The sequence below is a fragment of the Pongo pygmaeus genome, chromosome 20 (assembly GCF_028885625.2).
Source record: "Pongo pygmaeus isolate AG05252 chromosome 20, NHGRI_mPonPyg2-v2.0_pri, whole genome shotgun sequence".
NCBI lineage: Eukaryota > Metazoa > Chordata > Mammalia > Primates > Hominidae > Pongo > Pongo pygmaeus.
The window spans coordinates 19,755,476-19,776,861 of record NC_072393.2 but is presented as its reverse complement, the minus strand read 5'-3'; the positions used below and the strand labels follow the sequence as shown (position 1 = coordinate 19,776,861).

Genomic DNA, 21,386 nt, shown 5'->3' with positions numbered 1-21,386 from the left:
AGCGTCAGTGGGTGTCAGGAGCGCTAACTGGGAGCCAGAGGATTGGGTTCAAGGTGTGGATCCACTGTGAGTTAGCAACGCTCTAAGGCACTGGAGAAATTACATCCTAGTGGTTTTTAACATCCGTTTCCCATGTATCTTTATCACCCACTTTACAAACAGAGGACATTAGATAAAGCCCCTCTTTTTGTGACCGGCCTGGGCAACATAGCGAGACCCTGTCTCTCTCTCTTAAAAAAAAAAAAACAAAAACAAAACAAAAATCAGCCAGGCATGGTGGTGTATGCTGTGATGCCAGTTACTTGGGAGGCTGAGGTGGGAGGATCACTTGAGCCCAGGAGTTTGGGGCTGCAGTGAGCTATGATCGTGCTGTTGCACTACAGCCTGGGCAACAGGGCAAGACCCTGACTCTTAAGAAAAAAAGCCCCATGATGTTTGACTTTAAAGTTGTGGCTGCAATGCCTGCAGCAGGCTGACATCCAGTAGGTGCTCGGGAAACATCTGCTGAACGAACGATGGCTTTATCCACTTGGATAACGAGTAGAGTTCATTAAAGGAAAGTGAGGGCTTCTGTGTAAGTGCAAATGGCCACAGAATGGAGGCGTATGCCTTTCAGACACAAAGCCCTAAATGGCATGGGATTTCTCCCTGTCTTTAAATGCCACTGCTTCTTCACTGGGACATCAGTGACACCTGGATCTCTCTGCATGAGGACACACATTCCTGAAGGGCAGGATGGGCCTGGTGTCAGGGTGAGCCAGTCAATTCCCTAGGGCCATCAATCTGACACCTACTAAATGACTTCACTTTTCTATCTTTGTTAGACTTTTTTTTTTTGTAGAGACAGGGAAGGTCTTGCTATGCTGCACAGGCTGGTCTTGAACTCCTGGGCTCAAGTGATCGTCCCATCTCAGCCTTCCAAAGCACTGGGATTATAGTTGTGAGCCACCTCACCTAGCCCTCTGTGACTTGTAACATATATTTGGAAATCAGAAAAATATATCCATCTCACAAATAAAGGATGCAGAATGCCTTACCCAAGGTTGCTACCTCATCTACGTGATTATTATTATTTTTTTTGAGACGGAGTTTCGCTCTGTCGCCCAGGCTGGAGTGCAGTGGCGCGATCTCGGCTTACTGCAAGCTCCACCTCCCAGGTTCACGCCATTCTCCTGCCTCAGCCTCCTGAGTAGCTGGGACTACAGGCGCCCGCCACCAAGCCTGGCTAATTTTTTTTGTATTTTCAGTAGAGACGGGGTTTCACCATGTTAGCCAGGATGGTCTCGGTCTCCTGACCTTGTGATCCGCCTGCCTCGGCCTCCCAAAGTGCTAGGATTACAGGCGTAAGCCACCGCGCCCGGGTGTTTTTTTTGTTTTGTTTTTTTAACTTTGTAATGCTAAAAAGTAGCTTTTATGTTTCCTTCCTTATGATGGCAAAGCAGCCAAAGTGAGAGGCTGCAGGGAGCAGGGCAAGGAGGTGACTGTCTCCATCAGCAGCCCCTGGGGTCACCTTAGGGTTCTCAGGGAAAGCAAGAGAGGGTTGCAACAGGGCCAACAGGTTTCAAGTGGGGTGGAAGGGTCCAGACCAGCACAGCTCTGGTGCCTGGAGGATTCAGTCCAGGGCTGAGTGTTTCAAGGCTTCTTATTCCTTAAAACCAAAGTAACTTTTAAAAAAAAGGTTTTTTTTTGGTTGTAGTTTTTAGACATGGTCTCCCTCTGTCACCTAGGCGGAGTGCAGTGCTCCTCACTGTAAGGAGGATCCTCACTGTAAGAAGATACTACCGCCTCAGCCTCCCAAAGTGCTGGGATTACAGGCATGAGCCACCATGCCTGGCCTGTTGTTGTTTTGTTTTTATAAGAGACAGGGTTGGCTGGGAGCAGTGGCTCACGCCTGTAATCCCGGCACTTTGGGAGGCCAAGACAGGTGGACTGCTTGAGCTCAGGAGTTTGAGACCAACCTGGGCAACATGGCAAAACCCCATCTCTACAAAATATACAAAAATTAGCTGGGCATGGTGGTGTGTGCCTGTCACATCAGCTACTCTGGAAGCTGAGGCAAAAGAACCACATGAGCCCAGAAGGCGGAAGTGGCAGGGAGCTGAGATCGCGCCACTGCACTCCAGCCTGGGTGACAGAGTGAGACTTTATCTCAAAAAAATAAAAAAATAAAAAATGAAAAAAATAAAAAAATTAAAAAGACAGGGTTTTTGTCACCCAGGCTGGAATGCGGTGGTGCAATCATGGCTCACTGTAACCTTGAACTCTCAGGCTCAAGCACTCCTCCTGCTTCAGCCTCCCAAGCAGCTGGGACTATAGGCATGTGTGGCTAATTTTTTAATTTTTTTTTTTTTTAAGAGACAGGGTCTTGCTATGTTGCCCAGGCTGGTCTCAAACTCCTGGGATCAAGTGATCCTCCCGCCTTAGCCTCCCAAAGTGCTAGGATAACAGGCATGAGCCACCACGCCTGGCCCAAAATCATTTTTTTTAAAACTACCCTATTGCTTGCAACACCTCTGGGATGGAAGCACAGCATTTAGCAGCTTCCCTGGCCTCTTGCTGCTGTGTGACTGTGGCTAAGCACATTCTCCTGCAGTGGCTGGGTGTTATCACAGGTGAGTCTGAGGTGGGCCTTACCCTGTTAATTTGTTGAGGATCCAGGGAGACCTTGCTCTGTGAAGCACCAATGCAGGGCCTGGCATGTAGAAGGTGCCAATGATGCTACAGTAACTGGCAATCAGGAAGTAGAAGAACTGGGGTGGGAGAGGAAGGGACCAGCTGGTAGAACCGTGAGGTGATGGTTCCTAAACAGATTTCACATCCTGAAGTCAGAGGTGACTCAAGAGTGAGAGGGAAGGAAATAGAAACAAAAATAGGAGGAAGCACAGATCACTTCGTGAAACTGCATAATGGCCAGTTCTGCACAAGCCTCTGCTCCCTGCAGATGGGACACGGAATTTAGCAGGACACAGTTGTGATCCTGAAGAATGAAAGAACTGCTCATGCTGGGCCTGATGAAGAGAGGCTCAGAACCTAGCCCTGTTGGGTCTTAAGAGAAAAGGAAGCATTTAATCACTTGCTGAGAAAGTGAACCATAGATGCTCAGGCTAAACCTGGATGCAGAATTAAGTATCTGACCAGCACAGTCTGGAGCTGCTTTCTAAGTCATATGAGCAAAACCGCCATTAAAAAGCAGCCCTGTTCAACTCCAGAGAAAGCATGCATGCCATACGCAGTCAGAAAACACCACTGTTCAAAGAATGACTGCCTGGATTATAGAAAATAGTAAGTTCTTCCAGAGAGGTGGCATTTAGTCTTGGGTGGCTTTCAAACCAGGAAAACCTAAGAACGATGGTGCACTTCCCAGGCCAAAGGATAAAAGGGACTGTGATCAAAAGTAAGAAAGCTAAAGGGGAGGCTGGGCGCGGTGGCTCATGCCTGTAATCCCAGCACTTTGGGAGGCCGAGGCGGGTGGATTACGAGGTCAGGAGATCGAAACCATCCTGGCTAACATGGTGAAACCCCGTCTCTACTAAAATTACAAAAAATCAGCCGGGCATGGTGGCGGGTGCCTGCAGTCCCAGCTACTTGGGAGGCTGAGGCAGGAGAATGGCATGAACCCAGGAGACGGAGCTTGCAGTGAGCTGAGATCACGCCACTGCACTCCAACCTGGGCAACAGAGTGAGACTCTGTCTCAAAAAAAAAAAAAAAAAAAAGTTAAGGGGGAAACGGATATGCAGGTACATTCTCTTGATTCAACAGTAGATGTCCAAATGACCAAGATGGATCTGTCTGCTTAAAAGACAGGTGGGAAAATAAGACAAAAGCCATAGGGCCTGGAAGAGAGGAGAAGAGAAGACTGAAAACTTACAGGGATGGGTGTACAGCAAGAAGAGAGAGAACAAGAGGAAAGCAAAATACAGAAGAACACAACCTGTCAGAATCTGCGGAAATGGCATTGCAAATTCTTTTTTTTTTTTGAGACAGGGTCTCTCTCTGTCACCCAGACTGGACTGCAGTGGCAGGAACATGGCTCACTGATGCCTCGACCTCCTGGGCTCAAGTGATCCTCACGCCTCAGCTTCCCAAGTAGCTAGGACTACAGATGTGAGCCATCACGGGCCCACTAATTTTCAAATTTTTTGTAGAGACAGGGTAGTGCCCAGGTTGGTCACTGCAAATTCTCTAGCCAAGAAATTTCTAAGTAAATTCACAATGCTTATAGTCATCAACTATTTACTTAGGGGAGTCCCAGAGCAGCCAAAGCACACCCACATCACTGCCAAAACCATACTCAGAGAAGGAAGGCTTTCAGGTAAAGTGTCCTGCCATGCACTGTAACAGCTCCAGGATCTGCTGAGCAGACCCAGGGAACAAGGCAGCTGGCAGGTGTTCTGAGGCCCTACGGAGGAAAGAGTCACTGAGACACCAACTACTGTGACCCCAAAAAAGCTGCTGAGGAATTCGAGACCAGCATGGCCAACATAGTGAAACCTCATCTCTAATAAAAGTAGAGGTCGGGCGCAGTGGCTCACGCCTGTAATCCCAGCACTTTGGCAGGTCCAGGCGGGCGGATCACGAGGTCAGGAGATTAAGACCATCCTGGCTAACACGGTGAAACTCGTCTCTACTAAAAATATAAAAAATTAGCCGGGCGTGGTGGCGGGCGCCTGTAGTTCCAGCTACTCAGGAGGCTGAGGCAGGAGAATGGCATGAACCCAGGAGGTGGAGCTTGCAGTGAGCCGAGATCGCGCCATTGCACTCCAGCCTGGGCGACAGAGCGAGACTCTGTCTCAAAATAAATAAATAAATAAAGAAAAGTAGAAAAAATTAGCCTGGCATGGTGGCAGGCACCTGTAATCCTAGCTGCTCGGGAGGCTGAGGCAGGAGAATAGTCTGAACCTGAGAGGCAGAGGTTTTAATGAGCTGAGATTGCGCCACTGCACTCCAGCCTGGGCAACAGAGTGAGAGTCCATCTAAAAAAAAAATTAAAATAAAAAAAGAGCTGCTGGGGCGGCTGTGTGTGGTGGCTCACACCTGTAATCCCAGCACTTTCGGAGGCCAAGGCAGATGATTGCTTGAGGCCCGGAGTTTAAGACCAGCCTGGGCAACATAGTGAGACCCTAGCTCTATAGAAAATATAAATACAATCAAATTTTTAAAAAGTTGCTGAGGAAAGGAAGACATACCCTCTTTAACTCTGATGGGGATTCTTTTTTTAAAGTTTTGAGACAGGGTCTCGGTCTGTTGTCCAGGGTGGAGCACAGTGGCACGATCACAGCTCATTGTAGCCTCAACTTCCTGGCTCAAGAATTGTCTTGCCTTAGCCTCCTGAGTAGCTGGGACCAGAGACATGTGCCACCATGCCTGGTTAATTTTTGTACATATATATATATTTTTCTGGTAGAGACAGGGTTTTGCTATGTTGCCCAGGCTGGTCTTGAACTCCTGGGCTTAAGCAATCTGCCCACTTTGGCCTCACAAAGTCTTGGGATTGCAGGTGTGAGCCACCACACCTGGTCTGATGGGGACATTTAATGGATGATTCTTTCAAAGTTAGTTGACTTGATGAAGCAGACGAGTAAGTATGTTATATATCTTTCTAGACGACTTAAAATGCAGTTGAGGGCCAGGCGTGGTGACACACACCTATAGTCCCAGCTACTCAGGAGGCTGAGGTGGGAGGATCGCTTGAACCCGGAGGGTGGAGGTTACAATGATTTGAGATTGCGCCATTGCACTCCAGCCTGGGCAACAAAGTGAGACTCTGTCTCAAAAAAAAAAAAAAAAAAAAAAAAATGCAGTTGAGGAGACCATTAGAAACTGACAGAAGCAGATAAAAGAGAAATAAACCTTAAATAAAAATGTGATGACCAAGGAGGCTGGGGTCTCTTAGAGAGAAAGCAAAAGACAGCGAAAACAATAGGAAAGCTGGATGTAGCACTGAGTTCAGGGGCCAATAATAGGTTTTAGCTAAGCAGTTATGTTAGAGATAATTAGTTCAGTGAAGAAGAGCAGAGAGATGCCAGGTGTGGTGGCATGCCTGTAATCCCGGCACTTTGGGAGGCCAAAGAGGGTGGATCACTTCAGGTCACTTTGAGACCAGCCTGGCCAACATGGTGAAACCGTCTCTATCGAAAATCCAAAAAATTAGCTGGCCATGGTGGCTCATGCCTGTAATCCCAGCTGCTTCAGAGGCTGAGGCACAAGAATCGCTTGAACCTGGGTGGTGGAGGTTGCAGTGAGCTGAGGCTGCACCAACTATACTCTAGCCTGGGTGACAGAGCGAGACTCTGTCTCAAAAAAATAAAAATAAGGCTGGGCGCCGTGGCTCATGCCTGTAATCCCAGCACTTTGGGAGGCTGAGGCAGGCAGATCACCTGAGGTCAGGAGTTCAAGAGCAGCCTGACTAACATGATGAAACCTTGTTTCTACTAAAAATACAAAATTAGCCGGACATGGTGGCACATGCCTGTAATCCTAGCTACTCAGGAGGTTGTGGTAGGAGAATTGTTTGAACCCAGGAGGTGGAGTATGCAGTGAGCTGAAATCGCACCACTGCACTCCAGCCTGGGTAATAGGAGCGAAACTCCTTCTCAAAAAAATGAAAAATAAAATAGGCTGGGTGTGGTGGCTCACACCTGTAATCCCAGCATTTTGGGAGGCCAAGGCGGGTGGATCACCTGATGTCAGGAGTTCGAGGCCAGCCTGACCAACATGGTGAAACCCCGTCTTTACTAAAAATACAAAAATTAGCTGGGCGTGGTGATAGGCGCCTGTAATCCCAGCTGCTTGGGAGGCTGAGGCAGGAGACTCGCTTGAACCCGGGAGGCAGAGGTTGCAGTGAGCCAAGATTGCGCCATTGCACTCCAGAGCCTGGGCGACAGAGCAAGACTACATCTCAAAAAATAAATAAATAAAAAAAATAAAAGTAACAATAAAAATAAAAAGAACACCAGAGAGAATGAGCAAGGAGAAAAGTCACAAAATATTGCAAAATACTGTTACACTGGGTTAGCTCTCCGAGAAGATACTGGAATCTCTTCAGCCATTTGCTTTTCAGAAGTAGAAACCAGTAAACCACCTCTAAGCAGAGAACATATGATTCTCTATTAAGTAGCTCTGGGGAAGGAAAGAATAAAAGTTGATAGCTCCCTGATTGGGAAAAAATGCACAATTAATAAAGAATGAAGATGAAAGAAAGCACACTTATGTTGTAACGTAAAAAGAAGTCACAAACGTTGGTGGAAGGAAAACAGTATAGAAAACATCACTTTAACTAAATGCTGGAAAAATTTTCAGTTGGGATGCGACTGACAAAAAGAACGGGATTTCCAGGCATAAAGTTGGTATGAGCTACAGAGGGAACCATGTGGCTCAGCGGAAGACCCTTCAAGATTCAAAGTTCCATTTGACAGAGCAAAGGCACTTCGCAAGGAGAAGGGTTTAAATTATGGGTCCAAAAGCCAAGCGGTAAAGCGAGCAATTTGCAGCATGACTGCTTCTCCTAGACAGGGCTGAGTGGGCGAAATACGACGGTACACACAGTGACTATTAGCCACTGCCAGAAACAGGCTGAACAGCCCTGGAAGACAAGGGAAGGCAGGTGGTGAGAGTTGTTCATGGAGAGAAAGGAGAGTTTTAGAACCAGCACATCCACTGGAGATGCTGGGCCACCAGACCCCTCCCAGTCAATAAAGTCTGGTGCCTCATTTGATCTCAGCCTCATCATGACCCTGGAGAGACCCTGATACCATCTGCCAGTCCCCGACAGCTTAGGCATTCCTTACCATCAACCTGACCCCCTGAGTGGTTCTCCAGGCTCCCTGCCCCACCCATTCAGGCCTCTGCTGAAATGTCACTCCCACAAATAGAGACTCTCTCACTACCTCTGCCAAAAATAGCTCCAAGTCAACTCCATCCCTTCTCCCTGGTTCAGTTCTCAAGGTTCTTCCATCACTGCCTAACCTCTTACTATAGGCTTATCATTTGTCTTCCTCACGAAAACCTACGCTTACGTGGGCAGAAACTGTTTTAGCCATTGCTGATCCCCCAGCACCAAAAATAGGGCTTGGCATCCTGCACGAGCTGAACAAATATCTGTTGAACGAATCAAAGAAAAAAAAAACTTCACCAAAACAATAATGATGTATCATTTTGGCATGTAACCTGGTTATCATTGAGCTGGAGTTTGAGCCCAGTTTTGTCAATAACTTGTGCAGCCTTGGGCAAATCACTTTACCTCTCTGGGCCCATAATGCCTCCCTTTTGAAACAAGGCAGTTGATGAAGTGAGGACTAAAGTTGCCTTCCACACTGGGCACAATGGCTCAAGCCTGTAGTTCCAGCACTTTGGGAGGCTGAGGCAGGTGGATAGCTTGAGCTCAGGAGTTCAAGATCTTGTCTTTACAAAAAAACACAAAAATCAGCTGGGTGTGGTGGTGCGTACCTGTGGTCCCAACTACTCAGGAGGCTGAGATGGGAGGACTGCTTGAGCCCAGGAAGTCAAGGCTGCAGTGAGCTGAGATCACGCCAGTGCACCCCAGCCTGGGTGATGGAGCGAGACCCTGTCTCAAAATAAATAAATAAACAAACAAACAAATAAATAAATAAATAAATAAAACTGGCCAGATGTGGTGACACACACCTGTAATCCTAGCACTTTGGGAGGACAAGACGGGCGGATCACTTGAGGTCAGGAGTTCGAAACCAGCCTGACCAAATGGTGAAACCCTGTCTCTACTAAAAATACAAAAATTAGCCAGATGAGGTGGTGCACGCCTGTAATCCCAGCTACTCGGGAGGGTGAGACAAGAGAATTGCTTGAACCCACGAGACGGAAGTTGCAGTGAGCCAAGACCATGCCACTGCACTCCAGCCTGGTGACACAGCGAGACTCCATCTCAAAAAAAAAAGAAAAAAATTATCTGGGGCTGGGCGCAGTGGCTCACGCCTGTAATCTCAGCACTTTGGGAGGCCGAGGGGAGTGGATCACAAGGTCAGGAGTTCAAGACCAGCCTGGCCAATATTGTGAACCCCTGTCTCTACTAAAAATACAAAAATTAGCTGGGTGTGGTGGCACACACCTGTAGTCCCAGCTACTCAGGAGGCTGAGGCAGGAGAATCACTTGAACCCGGGAGACGGAGGTTGCAGTGGGCTGAGATCCTGCCATTGCACTACAGCCCCAGCAACAAGAGCGAAACTCCCCCTCAAAATAAACAAATAAATAAAATAAAATAAAGTCTCCTTCCAACTTTTCAGTCTGCGAAACAAAGATTTGATCTATTCCTCAAGGCAACTTGTTACTAGCTGAGAGTGGGCTTGGATTTACCTCAGATTAATGAGTTTTTAAAATCTGAGTTGATTCTTTTCAATAATTCTCTATTCAAGCAGGACAGAGCTGGGTAAAAGGCAAAAGGGAGGCAGGGGTCTGACAGGATCACAGCGCTGCTGTGAGAAAAAAACGACTCCACAGCCTGAAATTTTATTATTTTTTCCTTATTATTATCTTTTTTTTCTGAGACAGGGTTTCACTGTCACCAGGGCTGGAGTGAAGTGGCGTGATCACTGCTCACTGCAGCCACGACCTCCCTGGGCTTAGCTGATCCTCCCACCTCAGCCTCTGGAGTAGATGGGACTACAGGCCCGCGTCACCATGCCCAGCTAGTTTTTGTATTTTTTGTAGAGATGGGGTCTCACTATGTTGCCCAGGCTGGTCTCAAACTCCTGGGGTCTAGTGATCTGCCCGCCTCCGGCTCCCAAAATTCTGGGATTACAGGCATAAGCCACTGAGCCTGGCCCTAGAAAGTTTATTAAAGGGGCCGGGCATGGTGGCTCAAGCCTGTAATCCCAGCACTTTGGGAGGCTGAGGTGGGCGGATCATGAGGTCAAGAGATCGAGACCATCCTGGCTAACACGGTGAAACCCCATCTCTACTAAAAAATACAAAAAATTAGGCGGGCGTGGTGGCGGGTGCCTGTAGTCTCAGCTACTCGGGAGGCTGAGGCAGGAGAATGGCGTGAACCCGGGAGGCGGAACTTGAAGTGAGCCAAGATGGCACCACTGCACTCCAGCCTAGGTGACAAAGCAAGACTCCGTCTCAAAAAAAAAAAAAAAAAAAAAGTTTATTAAAGGGCAGAATGACAGCCACTCTCCCGCATTCCTTGAGGCACCAAGATGACACAAATCAAGTTGGGTCAGGGGAGGGACTCACTCGGACGGAAGAAGATGGACTAATAGATGGCAGAAGTCACCAGTGGATGGAGAAAAAGCTGGAGCTGCGAAATCCCCTAATACTGAAACTGAACAGCGGGGCCTGGAATCCAGAAACCCTGTTTCTCCTCCTCATAGGCCTCAAATGACCAACTCCAGACTCTGGGTCTCAGCTTCCCTCGTACGACACCAGGCATTATTGATGGGGACACAAGACCCTCCAGAAACCACGATTACCAAACTTCCGTGTCCAAGGAGAAGCATGCCCTTCCAGGTTCCTGAGAGACCAGACTTCAGATTCCCGGGGGAATGCCAGGGGTCTCGCCTCCGCCAACCCCTACCCCAAGTCACTTCAGGTGGAAGCGTTTGGGGCTGATGCTCCGGAAGCTGAACCAGGAGGAGCTAGTAGCTTCAGGACCCTGTGATGTCCCCATCGCCACCAACAGGTGGGATCCTCCTGAAAACCAGACGATTTGCGGATCCTGTTGCTCCCAATAACAGACAACTTTCAGAGTACGGTGACGGGGCTCCTGGAGCCCTGTCACCAGAAACGGGAAATAAGGCGTGGGGGGCGAGGCCTTCGTGTCCCCTGAGAGGCTGGTGGCTTTGGGGTCCGGCAGAGGCAGGTGGGGGTCCTGCGGCTTTGACGGAGGTCGCGCCCCCAGGTCGCCGAGGAGCGGCCCCCGCCCGCCGCGGTCGCGACCCGTCAGCCCAGATCTTGCAAGGAGCCCGCGACTCCTCCCTCGCGGCCCGGCCCGCGCTCACCGCCTTCTCCAGGTGGCTGCGCGCCTGCTCGCTGTTCTTGGTGTGGTGATAGAGAACGGAGCCCAGCTGCAGGTGTGTACGGGCCTCGATGCGCTGCGGCGGCTTGAAGGGGAACACGGCCTGCAGGCAGTGCACGCACAGGCGGATTTTGGGCGGGCTGGAAGTGCGGAAGTGCTCAGCGAAGCCCAGAAGCGCCAGGTACCACGAGTCGGCCGCCTCGGCCTGCGCAGCCTGGGCCGCCGCCGCCTGCGCCGCTGCCGCCGCCTGAGCCGCCATTTTGGCCTCCACAACAACAAGCCGCCGCCACAGGCAGGCGGAAGCAGGCGCGCGAGACGGGGCCGGGTTCTCTTCGCGGCTTCCGCGAGATCTGCCGCCCAAAGCATCCTGGAACATGTAGTTTGTATTTGGGATGACCGCCGCTCCGGGAAGGTGTGAAAAGGGCGACGCCGTTTGGTTATCGTGACTGGGACTTAGGCATCGCCGATAGGCTGAGGCTTTCGTTTCTGGAGGTAAAAAAAACAAACAAACCCAGTCGTTCACGCAGTAATAAGGCGAGTCTGACCGTGGCGGACTACATCTCCCATCAGGCGATGCATACTATAACAGGGCCCCTTAAGTGGCGCCGGAGCATTGTGGGATTGGATGAGTCTCAAGATGGACAACCGGGATGTTGCAGGTAACAGCCCCCGCCTCCTCTCAGGCGCCCGCCTGGGTCCCTGGGGCTAGGTGTCTCCCTTTACTCCTCGGGTCCGTCCTGCTGCGACCCGTGGATCCCTCGCTTCAGCCCCGGGGCAGCCCACAGCGTCGGCTTCTGCACCTCTTGGTTTCTCGAGACCCCAGACCCAGGTTGCTGGCCGCCCCCGCCTGGTTTGCTGAGGACGCACGGATCTCCGTAGAGGCCGCCACCCGGCTCGGCCCTGCGTCCCGTTTCCGAAACGACCGCCTTCAGGGCTGCTCCAACCTCCGTTCCCCAATACAGCGGCAACCTTGGGCTGTCCCTGCACCCCTCTTTTCGTAGCAGCTGCCCTCTGGCCTGTGTCCCGCTTTCTGGAAAAGCTGCTTTTCTGAAGTGCTTTGAGGCTCCCTTGACACACTTTCCCGCGTCTTTTGACCCTCACTTTGCTGCAAGCCTTGGCCTTTCTACTTCCCCAGAATAGAATGCATTTACCCATCAGCAAATACTTAGGGCGTGCTCACTGTGTGCCAGGCACTGTGCTAGGCGCTACGCATGCAGCGGTGACCGAAACAGGGCCCTGCCTTCCTGGAGGTTGCTTTCTACTGGGGTGTCAGTGCATTAATGAGAAAATATTTACAAAGACTTACGTATGATGTGAGGTTACGTATGATATGATCAGAGTGGAGGCTGCTGATATTGGGTAGTCAGGAAGACCTTTTATTTCTTTCTTTTTCTTTTTTTTTTTTTTTTTAGACAGGGTCTCACTTTGTCGCCCAGGCTGTAGTGCAGTGGCTCACTGTGGCTCCCTGGGTTCGGGTGATCCTCCCACCTCAGCCTCCCTAGTAGCTGGGACAACAGGTGTGCGCCACCACACAGCGAATTTGTGTATTTTTTGTGTTGCAACGTTTCCCATGCAGGTCTGGAATTCCTAGGCTCAAGCGATCCTCCCATCTCAGCCTCTTAAAGTGCTGGGATTACGTAAAGGTGTGAGCCACCACACCTGGCCCAAGGAAAGGCCTTTTCAAGCAGAAGACATTTGAGTTAAGACAATGAATGCCAGCTATGGGAATCCCTGGAGGGTGGAGCCTTCCACACAGAGAGGGGCCAGTAAATGCAGAGGCCCTGGTAGGATGGGCTTGTCCTTTTGAAGAATGTCAAGGATGAAGCAGAAGGGAGGGGAACCATCTGTCAGGGCCTTGAAAATAGCCTTTTAGAATTCTTTTTTTCTTTTTGTTGAAGCGGAGTTTAGCTCTGTCGCCCAGGCTGGAGTGCAGTGGCACGATGTCGGCTCACTGCAACCTCTACCTCCCGGGTTCGAGCCATTCTTCTGCCTCAGCCTCCTGAGTAGCTGGGATTACAGGTGCCGGCCACCGCACCTGGCCAGTGTTTTTTTTTTTGTATTTTTAGTAGAGATGGGTTTCACCATGTTGGCCAGGCTGGTCTCGAACTCCTGACCTCAAGTGATCTGCCTGCTTCAGCCTCCCAAAGTGCTGGGATTACAGGTGTGAGTCACCATGCCCGGCTCAGACTTTTAAAATTTGGATTTTATTCTGAGTCCCATGGGGAACCTCTGAGGTGTCTTCCCTGTCTCCATGCTATCACCCTAGTCTGAAGATATCATTGTCTGTTGCTTGGAGCCAGTGAGCCTCCCTGGTCTTGTTGCCTGTGGATTCTCCGGCCAGAATGATTACCTAGTAGCCAGGATGAAAATAAAACGACCTTGTGGATATTGGCCAGGTGTGGTGTTCCATGCCTAAAATCTCAGCATTTTGGGAGGCTTAAATGGGAGGCTCCCTTGAGGACAGGAGTTCAAGATTAGCCTGGGCAACATAGCAAGAACCTGTCTCTACAAAAAATAAAAGAAAATAGCTAGGCCTGGTAGAGCGTGCCTGTCGTCCTAGCCACTCAGGTGGCTGAGGTGGGAGAATCTCTAGAGCCCAGGAGTTTGAGGATGCAGTGAGCTACGATCATGCAACTGCACTCTGGCCTGGGCAACTCAGCAAGACCCTGTCTCAAAAAAACAAAACAAAACAAAACGGCTGGGTGTGGTGGCTCACGCCTGTAATCCCAGCACTTTGGGAGGCCAAGGTGGGTGGATCACTTGAGGTCAAGAATTCGAGACCAGCCTGGCCAACATGGTGAAGCCGCATCTCTACTAAAAATATGAAAAATTAGCCAGGCGTGGTGGCAGATGCCTGTAGTCCCAGCTACTCGGGAGGCTGAGGCAGGAGAATCGCTGGAACTCTGGAGGTGGAGATTGCAGTGAGCCAAGATCGCCCCATTGCACTCCAGCCTGGGGGAAAAGAGCAATACTTCATCTTTAAAAAAAAAAAGAAGGCTGGGTTCGGTGGCTCACGCCTGTAATCCCAGCGCTTTGAGAGGCGTAAATCGGAGGCTCCCTTGAGGACAGGAGTTCAAGACCAGCCTGGACAACATGGCGAAACCCTAACTGTACTAAAAATATAAAAATTAGCCAGGTGTGGTGGCTCAGGCCTGTAATCCCCGCTACTCAGGAGGCTGAGGCAGGAGAATCGCTTGAACCTGGGAGGTGGAGGTTGCAGTGAGCCGAGATGGTGCCACTGCATTCCATCTTGTCTGACAGAGTAAGAGTCTGCCTCAAAAAAAAAAAAAAAAAAAAGCCATGCCTCATGCCTGTAAATCCCAGCACTTTGGGAGGCCAGGGTGGAAAGACCAGTCTGGGCACTATAGCAAGACCTCATCTCTATGAAAAAATTTAAAAATTAGCCAAGTGAGGTGGTGCATGCCTGTAATCCAAGCTATTCAGGAGGCTGAGGTGGGAGGATTGCTTGAGCTGGGGAGGCGGAGGCTACAGTGAGCTGAGATCACACCACTGCACTCCAGCCTGGGAAACAGAGCCAGACCCTGTCTCAAAAAAAGACCCAGTGGATCTTGCATTCTTCATCTTAGTGCTTCACCATCACTCCCCAAAGCCCTTATAATAAAGCACAGATGCTCTGACATGCCCCACCTCTGCCTGTCCCTGGAGCAGGACACTCTGACCATGCTGGGCACTTGCTGCTCCTTGGATGTACCAGGCTTCTTCCTGCCTTGAGCTTTCACATCTGCTCCTTCTGCCCAGATCATCTCCCATTTGGCTTTTCATGACGCTGGCTTCTTACTTGTTTTTTTCTGGTTTAAATGTCTCCTCCTCTAGTGTTTATTTTCTGGCTGCCCTACCTGCATATGTACTCTCCTATTACTATTTTTCACCCTTTTTTGGTTTTCAGCAGAACTCTTACCACATTGTGCAGTTACTTTTTTTTTTTTTTTTTTGAGACAGAGTCTTGCTCTGTTGCCAGGCTGGAGTGCAGTGGCACCATCTCGGCTCACTGCAACCTTCATCTCCCTGGTTCAAGCACTTCTCCTGCCTCGGCCTCCCTAGTAGCTGGGATTACAGGCACATGCCACCATGCCCAGCTAATTTTTGTATTTTTAGTAGAGATGGGGTTTCACCATGTTGGCCAGGCTGGTCTCGATCTCCTGACCTCAAGTGATCCGCCTGCCCCTGCCTCCCAAAGTGCTGGGATTGCAGGCATGAGCCTCCGCACCAGCCCGAAAGTTACTTTTTGTTATGGGTCTATTGTCTTCCCAGCCCGAAGCGAGTCCCACGTAGGCAGATGTGTGCTCTCTTGCATAGCACCTAGTAAATACAGGGTATGGTATGCAGCAGGCACTCTGTAAGTGTTTGCTGAATAAATGAACTAATAGACATACAAATTAATCTGAACATCAGTTGCTCTCTGGCCTGTCACAGCTTCTTGGGGTGTTTGTGGAGTAAAGGTGATTTCTGACATACTCCTTTTCTCTCCCCAGGAAAGGCTAACCGGTGGTTTGGGGTTGCTCCCCCTAAATCTGGAAAAATGAACATGAACATCCTTCACCAGGAAGAGCTCATCGCTCAGAAGAAACGGGAAATTGAAGCCAAAATGGAACAGAAAGCCAAGCAGAATCAGGTGGCCAGCCCTCAGCCACCACATCCTGGCGAGTAAGTGCCTGCTGGGGCCTGGATGGGGCCTGGATGGGAGTCTTTGAGGGTCACCAGCGCAGGGTTTGGCTTGTGAGGGCAGTCAGTGTGTGCTTGCACCCAGCCATAGCCTGATGTTCCAAGGAATGACCCAGATGCCCTTGGGAGGCTCACTGTGGCAAGAGAGAAATGAGGGGTATGTGGGAGCCCAGAGGACAGCCTGCCAACTCATCCACTCAGCAGTTATTTACTGCCAGCCAGCTGTGGTGCAGAGGGAAGGGGTATAACGGAGTAAAAATCTCTGCCTTGAGTTCAGGTGTGCTGCTTCACACCTGTAATCTCAGCACTTTGGAAGGCTGAGGCAGAGGATCCTAGAGGCCAGGAGTTTGAGACCAGCTTTGCCAACATAGTGAAACCCCATCTCTACTAAAAAATACAAAATATTAGCTGGGCATTGTGGCACGTGCCTGTAGTCCCAGCTGCTTAGGAGGCTGAGGCACGAGAATCTCTGGGATCTGGGAGGCAAAGGTTGCAGTGAGTTGAGATCGTGCCACTGTACACCACCCTGGGCCATAGAGTGAGACTCTGTCTCAAAAAAAAAAAAAAAAAAAAAGGCTCTGCCCTTATGGGGTCACAAACTACTAGCAAAGGGATGCAGGTGCCGCCCCAGAGCTCCTGGAAGATAACACGAGGCAGTGTATTCCCAGGCCCTGTGGCCACAGTAAGGCCACAGAGCTTTCATCCTGAAAGCCCAGGTAGAGCCGGCCCACTGAGGAAGCAGAGAAAGGCCTGCCCAGCAGAGGGCAGGAAGGGGAGAGAGCCCATATGTGGAGGGCCAGCCTGAGCTGCTGTACCAAAGGGGCTGTCCCTTAGTGGATGGCAGGTGGATGATAGCTCAGCAAGGGTTTCCACTTACCTGTCCTGAGAAACACTGAGGGCACCAAGGGTTTTGATCAAGGGGTGATGTTGTGATGAGGGTGACCAGATCCAAGCTTTTCAGCCTGGAGGTTGATAATCTGAGAGGCAGGCCCCTTCCTCTGGGGTCTGGAGTGTAGAGTGTGTTAACCTTCCCCAAGGCCTTGTCCCAGCTCCAGCTTTTCCTTTTTTTTTTTCTTTGGGACAGGGTTTTGCTCTGTCACCCAGGCCGGAGTGCAGTGGTGGGATCATGGCTCACTGAAGCCTTGAGCTCTTGGGCTTTAGCAGTTCTCTTGCCTCAGCCTCCCAAGTAGCTGGGACCACAGGCACGTGCCACCATGCCTGGCTAATTTTTTTCTATTTTTTTGTAGAGATGAGGTCTTGTTATGTTGCCCAGGTTGGTCCCGAACTCCTAGACTCAAGTGATCCTCCCACCTTGGCCTCCCAAAGGGATTACAGGTGTGAGCCACTGCACCCAGCAGCTCTTGCCTTTTCTTTTTTCTTTTTCTGTTTTTGTTGCCTAGGCTAGAGTGCAGTGGCGCGATCTCAACTCACCACAACCTCTGCCTCCCAGGTTCAAGCGATTCTCCTGCCTCAGCCTCCCAAGTAGCTGGGATTACAGGCATGCGCTGCCACGCCCAGCCAATTTTGTATTTTTAGTAGAGACGGGGTTTCTTCTTGTTAGTCAGGCTGGTCTCAAACTCCTGACCTCAGGTGATCCGCCCCTCTCGGTCTCCCAAAGTGCTGGGATTACAGTCGTGAGCCACTGCACCCGGCCAAGAACCAGCATTTTTATCTCCCAGTATTTGTTACCAGTGGTTTTCAGGTGGGAGCCGTTGGCTGTACTCTGCAGCCTGAATGTGATTTCTTGTCTTTCCTCGTCCCTACCTCTTCCTGGGCCCTCCTGAGTGAAGTGCTCAGGGTGTGAGTATGGGGGCAGGCCCGGGAACTGAGGGGTGCCCAGAATGTCCTGGTTGTTTAGTGTCAACATTGAACCTCCTCTTTCATATACAATTACTTCTATGCCTTCTTTTTTTAAACTTTAAAGGTAATTCATGCACATGGTAGGAAATCCAGGAAGTAGAAGAGGGGTAAACAAAAAACCAAAGTCACTCATAACTCTGCAACACAGAGACAAGCACTGGTTGAGTGTTGAGGTGTTTTTCTGTTTTGTTTTATTTTATTTATTTATTTATTTATTTATTTATTTGTTTTTGAGACGAGTGTTGCTCTGTCACACAGGCTGGAGTGTAGTGGCGCCATCTTGGCTCACTACAACCTCTGCCTGTTGGATTCAAGAGATTCTCCTGATCAGCCTCTCTTGTAGCTGGGATTACCAGTGTGCGCCACCATGTGCAGCTATTTATTTATTTATTTATTTATTTTATTTTTTGAGACAGAGTCTCACTCAGCCGCCCAGGCTGGAGTGCAGTGGTGTGATCTCGGCTCACTGCGACCTCCGCCTGTTGGGCTCAAGCAATTCTCCTGCTCAGCCTCCCGAGTAGCTGAGATTACAGGAACCCACCATCGTGCCCGGCTAATTTTTGTATTTTGGTAGAGATGAGGTTTCACCATGTTGGCCACGCTGGTCTTGAACTCCTGGCCTCAGGTTGATCCTCCCACCTCAGTCTCCCAAAGTGCTAGGATTACAGGCATAAGCCTCTGAGCCTGGCCATTTTTTTGTATTTTAGTAGAGACGCGGTTTCACTATGTTGACCAGGCTGGTCTTGAACTCCTGGCCACAGGTGATCTACCCACCTCTGCCTCTCAAAGTGCTGGGATTACAGCCGTGAGCCACCGTGCCGGGCCTGTTTTATTTCAGAGGCAGGATCTCACTCTGTCACCCAGGCTGCAGTGCAGTGGCACTATCATAGCTCACTGCAGCCTGGAATTCCTGGACTCAAGCTATCCTCCCACCTCAGCCCCTTGAGTAGCTGGGACTACAGATGTCCACTGCCATGCCCAGCTAATTTTTAAATTTTGTGTAGAGACGGGGTCTCACTATGTTGCCCAGGCTGGTTTTGAACTTCTGGGTTCAAGTGATCCTCCTACCTTGGCCTCCCAAAGCATTAGGATTACAGGTGTGAACCACTGCTCCTGCCTCGATGTGTTTGTCTAACAATTTTTTTTTATATTTGAGATGAAGTCTAACTCTGTTGTCCAGGCTGGAGTGCAATGGCGCGATCTTGGCCCACTGCAACATTCGCTTCCTGGGTTCAAGTGATTCTCTTGTCTCAGCCTCCCAAGTGACTGGGAATACAGGTGCCCACTACCACGCCCGGCTAATTTTTTGTATTTTTAGTAGAGACGGGGTTTCATCATGTTGGCCAGGCTGGTCTTGAACTGCTGACCTCAGGTGATCCACCTGCTTTGGCCTACCGAAGTGCTGGGATTACAGGTGTGAGGTACCGCACCCGGCCTTTGTAACAATTTTTAATTCAAATGTATTTTGATGTAAGTAGAACCACACTGTAGATACTGTTTTATATCCTGCCCTTTTGTTTTTCCTTTATTTATTTATTTTATTTATTTATTTATTTATTTTGAGATGGAGTCTCATGCTGTTGCCCAGGCTGGAGCGCAGTGGCGCAATCTCGGCTCACTGCAGGCTCTGCCTCCTGAGTTCACGCCATTCTCCTGCCTCAGCCTCCTGAGTAGCTGGGACTACAGGTGCCCCCCACCACGCCCGGCTAATTTTTTTTTTAATTTTTAGTAGAGACGGGGTTTCACCGTGTTATCCAGGATGGTCTCAATTTCCTGACCTCGTGATCCACCCGCCTCAGCGTCCCAAAGTGCTGGGATTACAGGCATGAGCCACCGCACCCGGCCTTGTTTTTCTTTTAACATTGTATTTGATTGCTTGTCTAAAATTTCAACTTTTCAGGGCTGCCCCATCTTCCCTGTGGATGGCCCGTAATTTATTTAACCAGTGCCCCTTGTTGATGTATTTAGGTTATTTTAGTTCTGATGAACTAAAAATTATTCCTTTCTCCTATTTAAAGGAAAAAGGCTAGCCCTGTGGACTCCATGAGCTTTTTGCACCATTGGGTACATCCATATGGTGGAATGTCATGCGGGTTTAAAAAGCAGCGTGTGTGAGGAATTTGAGATTGGAGCAGGATGGTGTGCTATAGTAGGAAATGGAAGAAGTAGAGTGTGTGCTGTGATCACAGCCTTATTTCCTCTGACTTCTAATTTAGAGAGCAAAATAAAGACATATACCAGTGTTAATAGTGGCTGTTGCAAAGTAGGGAGACATTGTTGGGTTTTCCCATTCCTTTCTGTTTCAGTTTTTCTTTTCTTTTCATTTTTTTTTTAAATGATCTTACTCTGTCACCCAGGCTAGAGTGCAGTGGCATGATTGCGGCCCACTTCCGCCTTGACCTCCTGGGCTCCGGTGATCCTCTGGAATGCTGGGATTACAGGCACACGCCACCACACCCAGCTAATTGTTTATTTTGTTCGTAGAGATGGGGTTTTCTCCATATTGCCTAGGCTTATTTCAGTTTTTCTACATTTCCATTTGTTCCATAATGAGCCTCTATTACTTTTTTTTTTTTTTTTTAAAGTAACATGATCTCACTCTGTTGCCCAGGCTGAAGTGCAGTGGCTTGATCATATGTCACTGCAGCCTCAAACTCCTGGGTTCAAGTGATTCTCCTACCTCAGTCTCCCAAGTAGCTGGGATTACAGGGATGAGCCACCATGCTTAGCCAAAGCCTGTGTTTCTTTACCCATGTGGGCCTGCAGCTCAGAGCTGGGGTCTGCAAGCATTTCTTTGGGCATCATACATTTCTTTTTTTTTTTTTTTTTTTTTTGAGACAGAGTCTCACTGTGTCGCCCAGGCTGGAGTGCAGTGGCGCAATCTCAGCTCACTGCAAGCTCTGCCTCCCTGGTTCACACCGTTCTCCTGCCTCAGCCTCCCGAGTAGCTGGGACTACAGGCGCCTGCTACCACACCCGGCTAATTTTTTGCATTTTTAGTAGAGATGGGGTTTCACTGTGTTAGCCAGGATGGTCTTGATCTCTTGACCTCATGATCCGCCCACCTCGGCCTCCCGAAGTGCTGGAATTACAGGCGTGAGCCACTGCGCCTGGCCTGGGCATCAAACATTTCTAAGAAAACAGCCAAAGCAATCTTGCTGGAAGAATCACAGGGCATTTTATGTTTTATCTTCACTCTCTCCCTCTTTTTTTTTTTTTTGCAAAGTATATGTTTTACTTTTTTAAAAATATGTTATTAACAAGTTAACACAGGCAAACCCAGGGGCCTAAATATATTTAAATCAAAGTTGAGCACAGCTGATATACTGTTGTCAGAGCTGCCCTTCATGCCTGTCAAAAAAATGGCATTGGCCAGGAACAGTGTCACATGCCTTTAGTCCTAGCGACTTGGGAGGCTGAGGTGGGACCATTGCTTGAGGCCAGGAATTCAAGACCAGCCTGGGCGACATGGTGAGATCTTACCTCTACCAAAAAAAAAAAAAAAAAAAAATTAAAAAATTAGCCAGGCAGGGTAGCACATGCCTGTAGTCCCTATTATCGCACCATTGCACTCTGCACTTTAGCCAGGGCAGCAGAGCAAGACCCTGTCTCTTAAATAAATAGGTCGGGCGTGGTGGCTCACATCTGTAATCCCAACACCTTGGGAGGACGAGGTGGGAGGATGGCTTGAGGTTAGAAGTTCGAGAGCAGCCCAGCCAACATAGCGAAACCCCATCTCTACTAAAATACAAAAATTAGCCAGGTGTGGTGGCAATGCTTGTAATCCCAGCTGCTCAGGAGGCTGAGGCATGACAATCTCTTGAGCCTGGGTGGAGGAGGTTGCAGTGAGCC

General features: G+C 49.5%; 2 protein-coding genes across 5 annotated transcripts in view; one reads left to right on the top strand and one right to left on the bottom strand.

Annotated features, from left to right (window-relative positions):
* Positions 1–11,251, bottom strand: part of MAU2 (MAU2 sister chromatid cohesion factor) — a 37,444-nt gene extending 26,193 nt beyond the window's left edge. For 3 of the 4 annotated variants that reach the window (XR_008495855.2, XM_054465062.2, XM_054465063.2), the window contains exon 1: positions 10,976–11,251. Coding sequence is in view for 3 of the 4 variants with exons in the window: in XM_054465062.2 (XP_054321037.1) it covers positions 10,976–11,251 (276 nt within the window). In the remaining variant the exon portion in view is untranslated. Of the gene's footprint in view, positions 1–10,447; positions 10,619–10,975 lie in introns of those variants that run through there. The other variant, XM_054465064.2, reaches the window with a different exon arrangement.
* Positions 11,252–11,276: 25 nt separating this feature from the next.
* Positions 11,277–21,386, top strand: part of SUGP1 (SURP and G-patch domain containing 1) — a 44,025-nt gene continuing 33,915 nt past the window's right edge. Inside the window, exons 1-2 of the mRNA XM_054465061.2 lie at positions 11,277–11,651; positions 15,486–15,657. Of these exons, the coding sequence (XP_054321036.1) occupies positions 11,618–11,651; positions 15,486–15,657 (206 nt within the window). The 5' untranslated portion in view covers positions 11,277–11,617. The remainder of the gene's footprint in view (positions 11,652–15,485; positions 15,658–21,386) is intronic.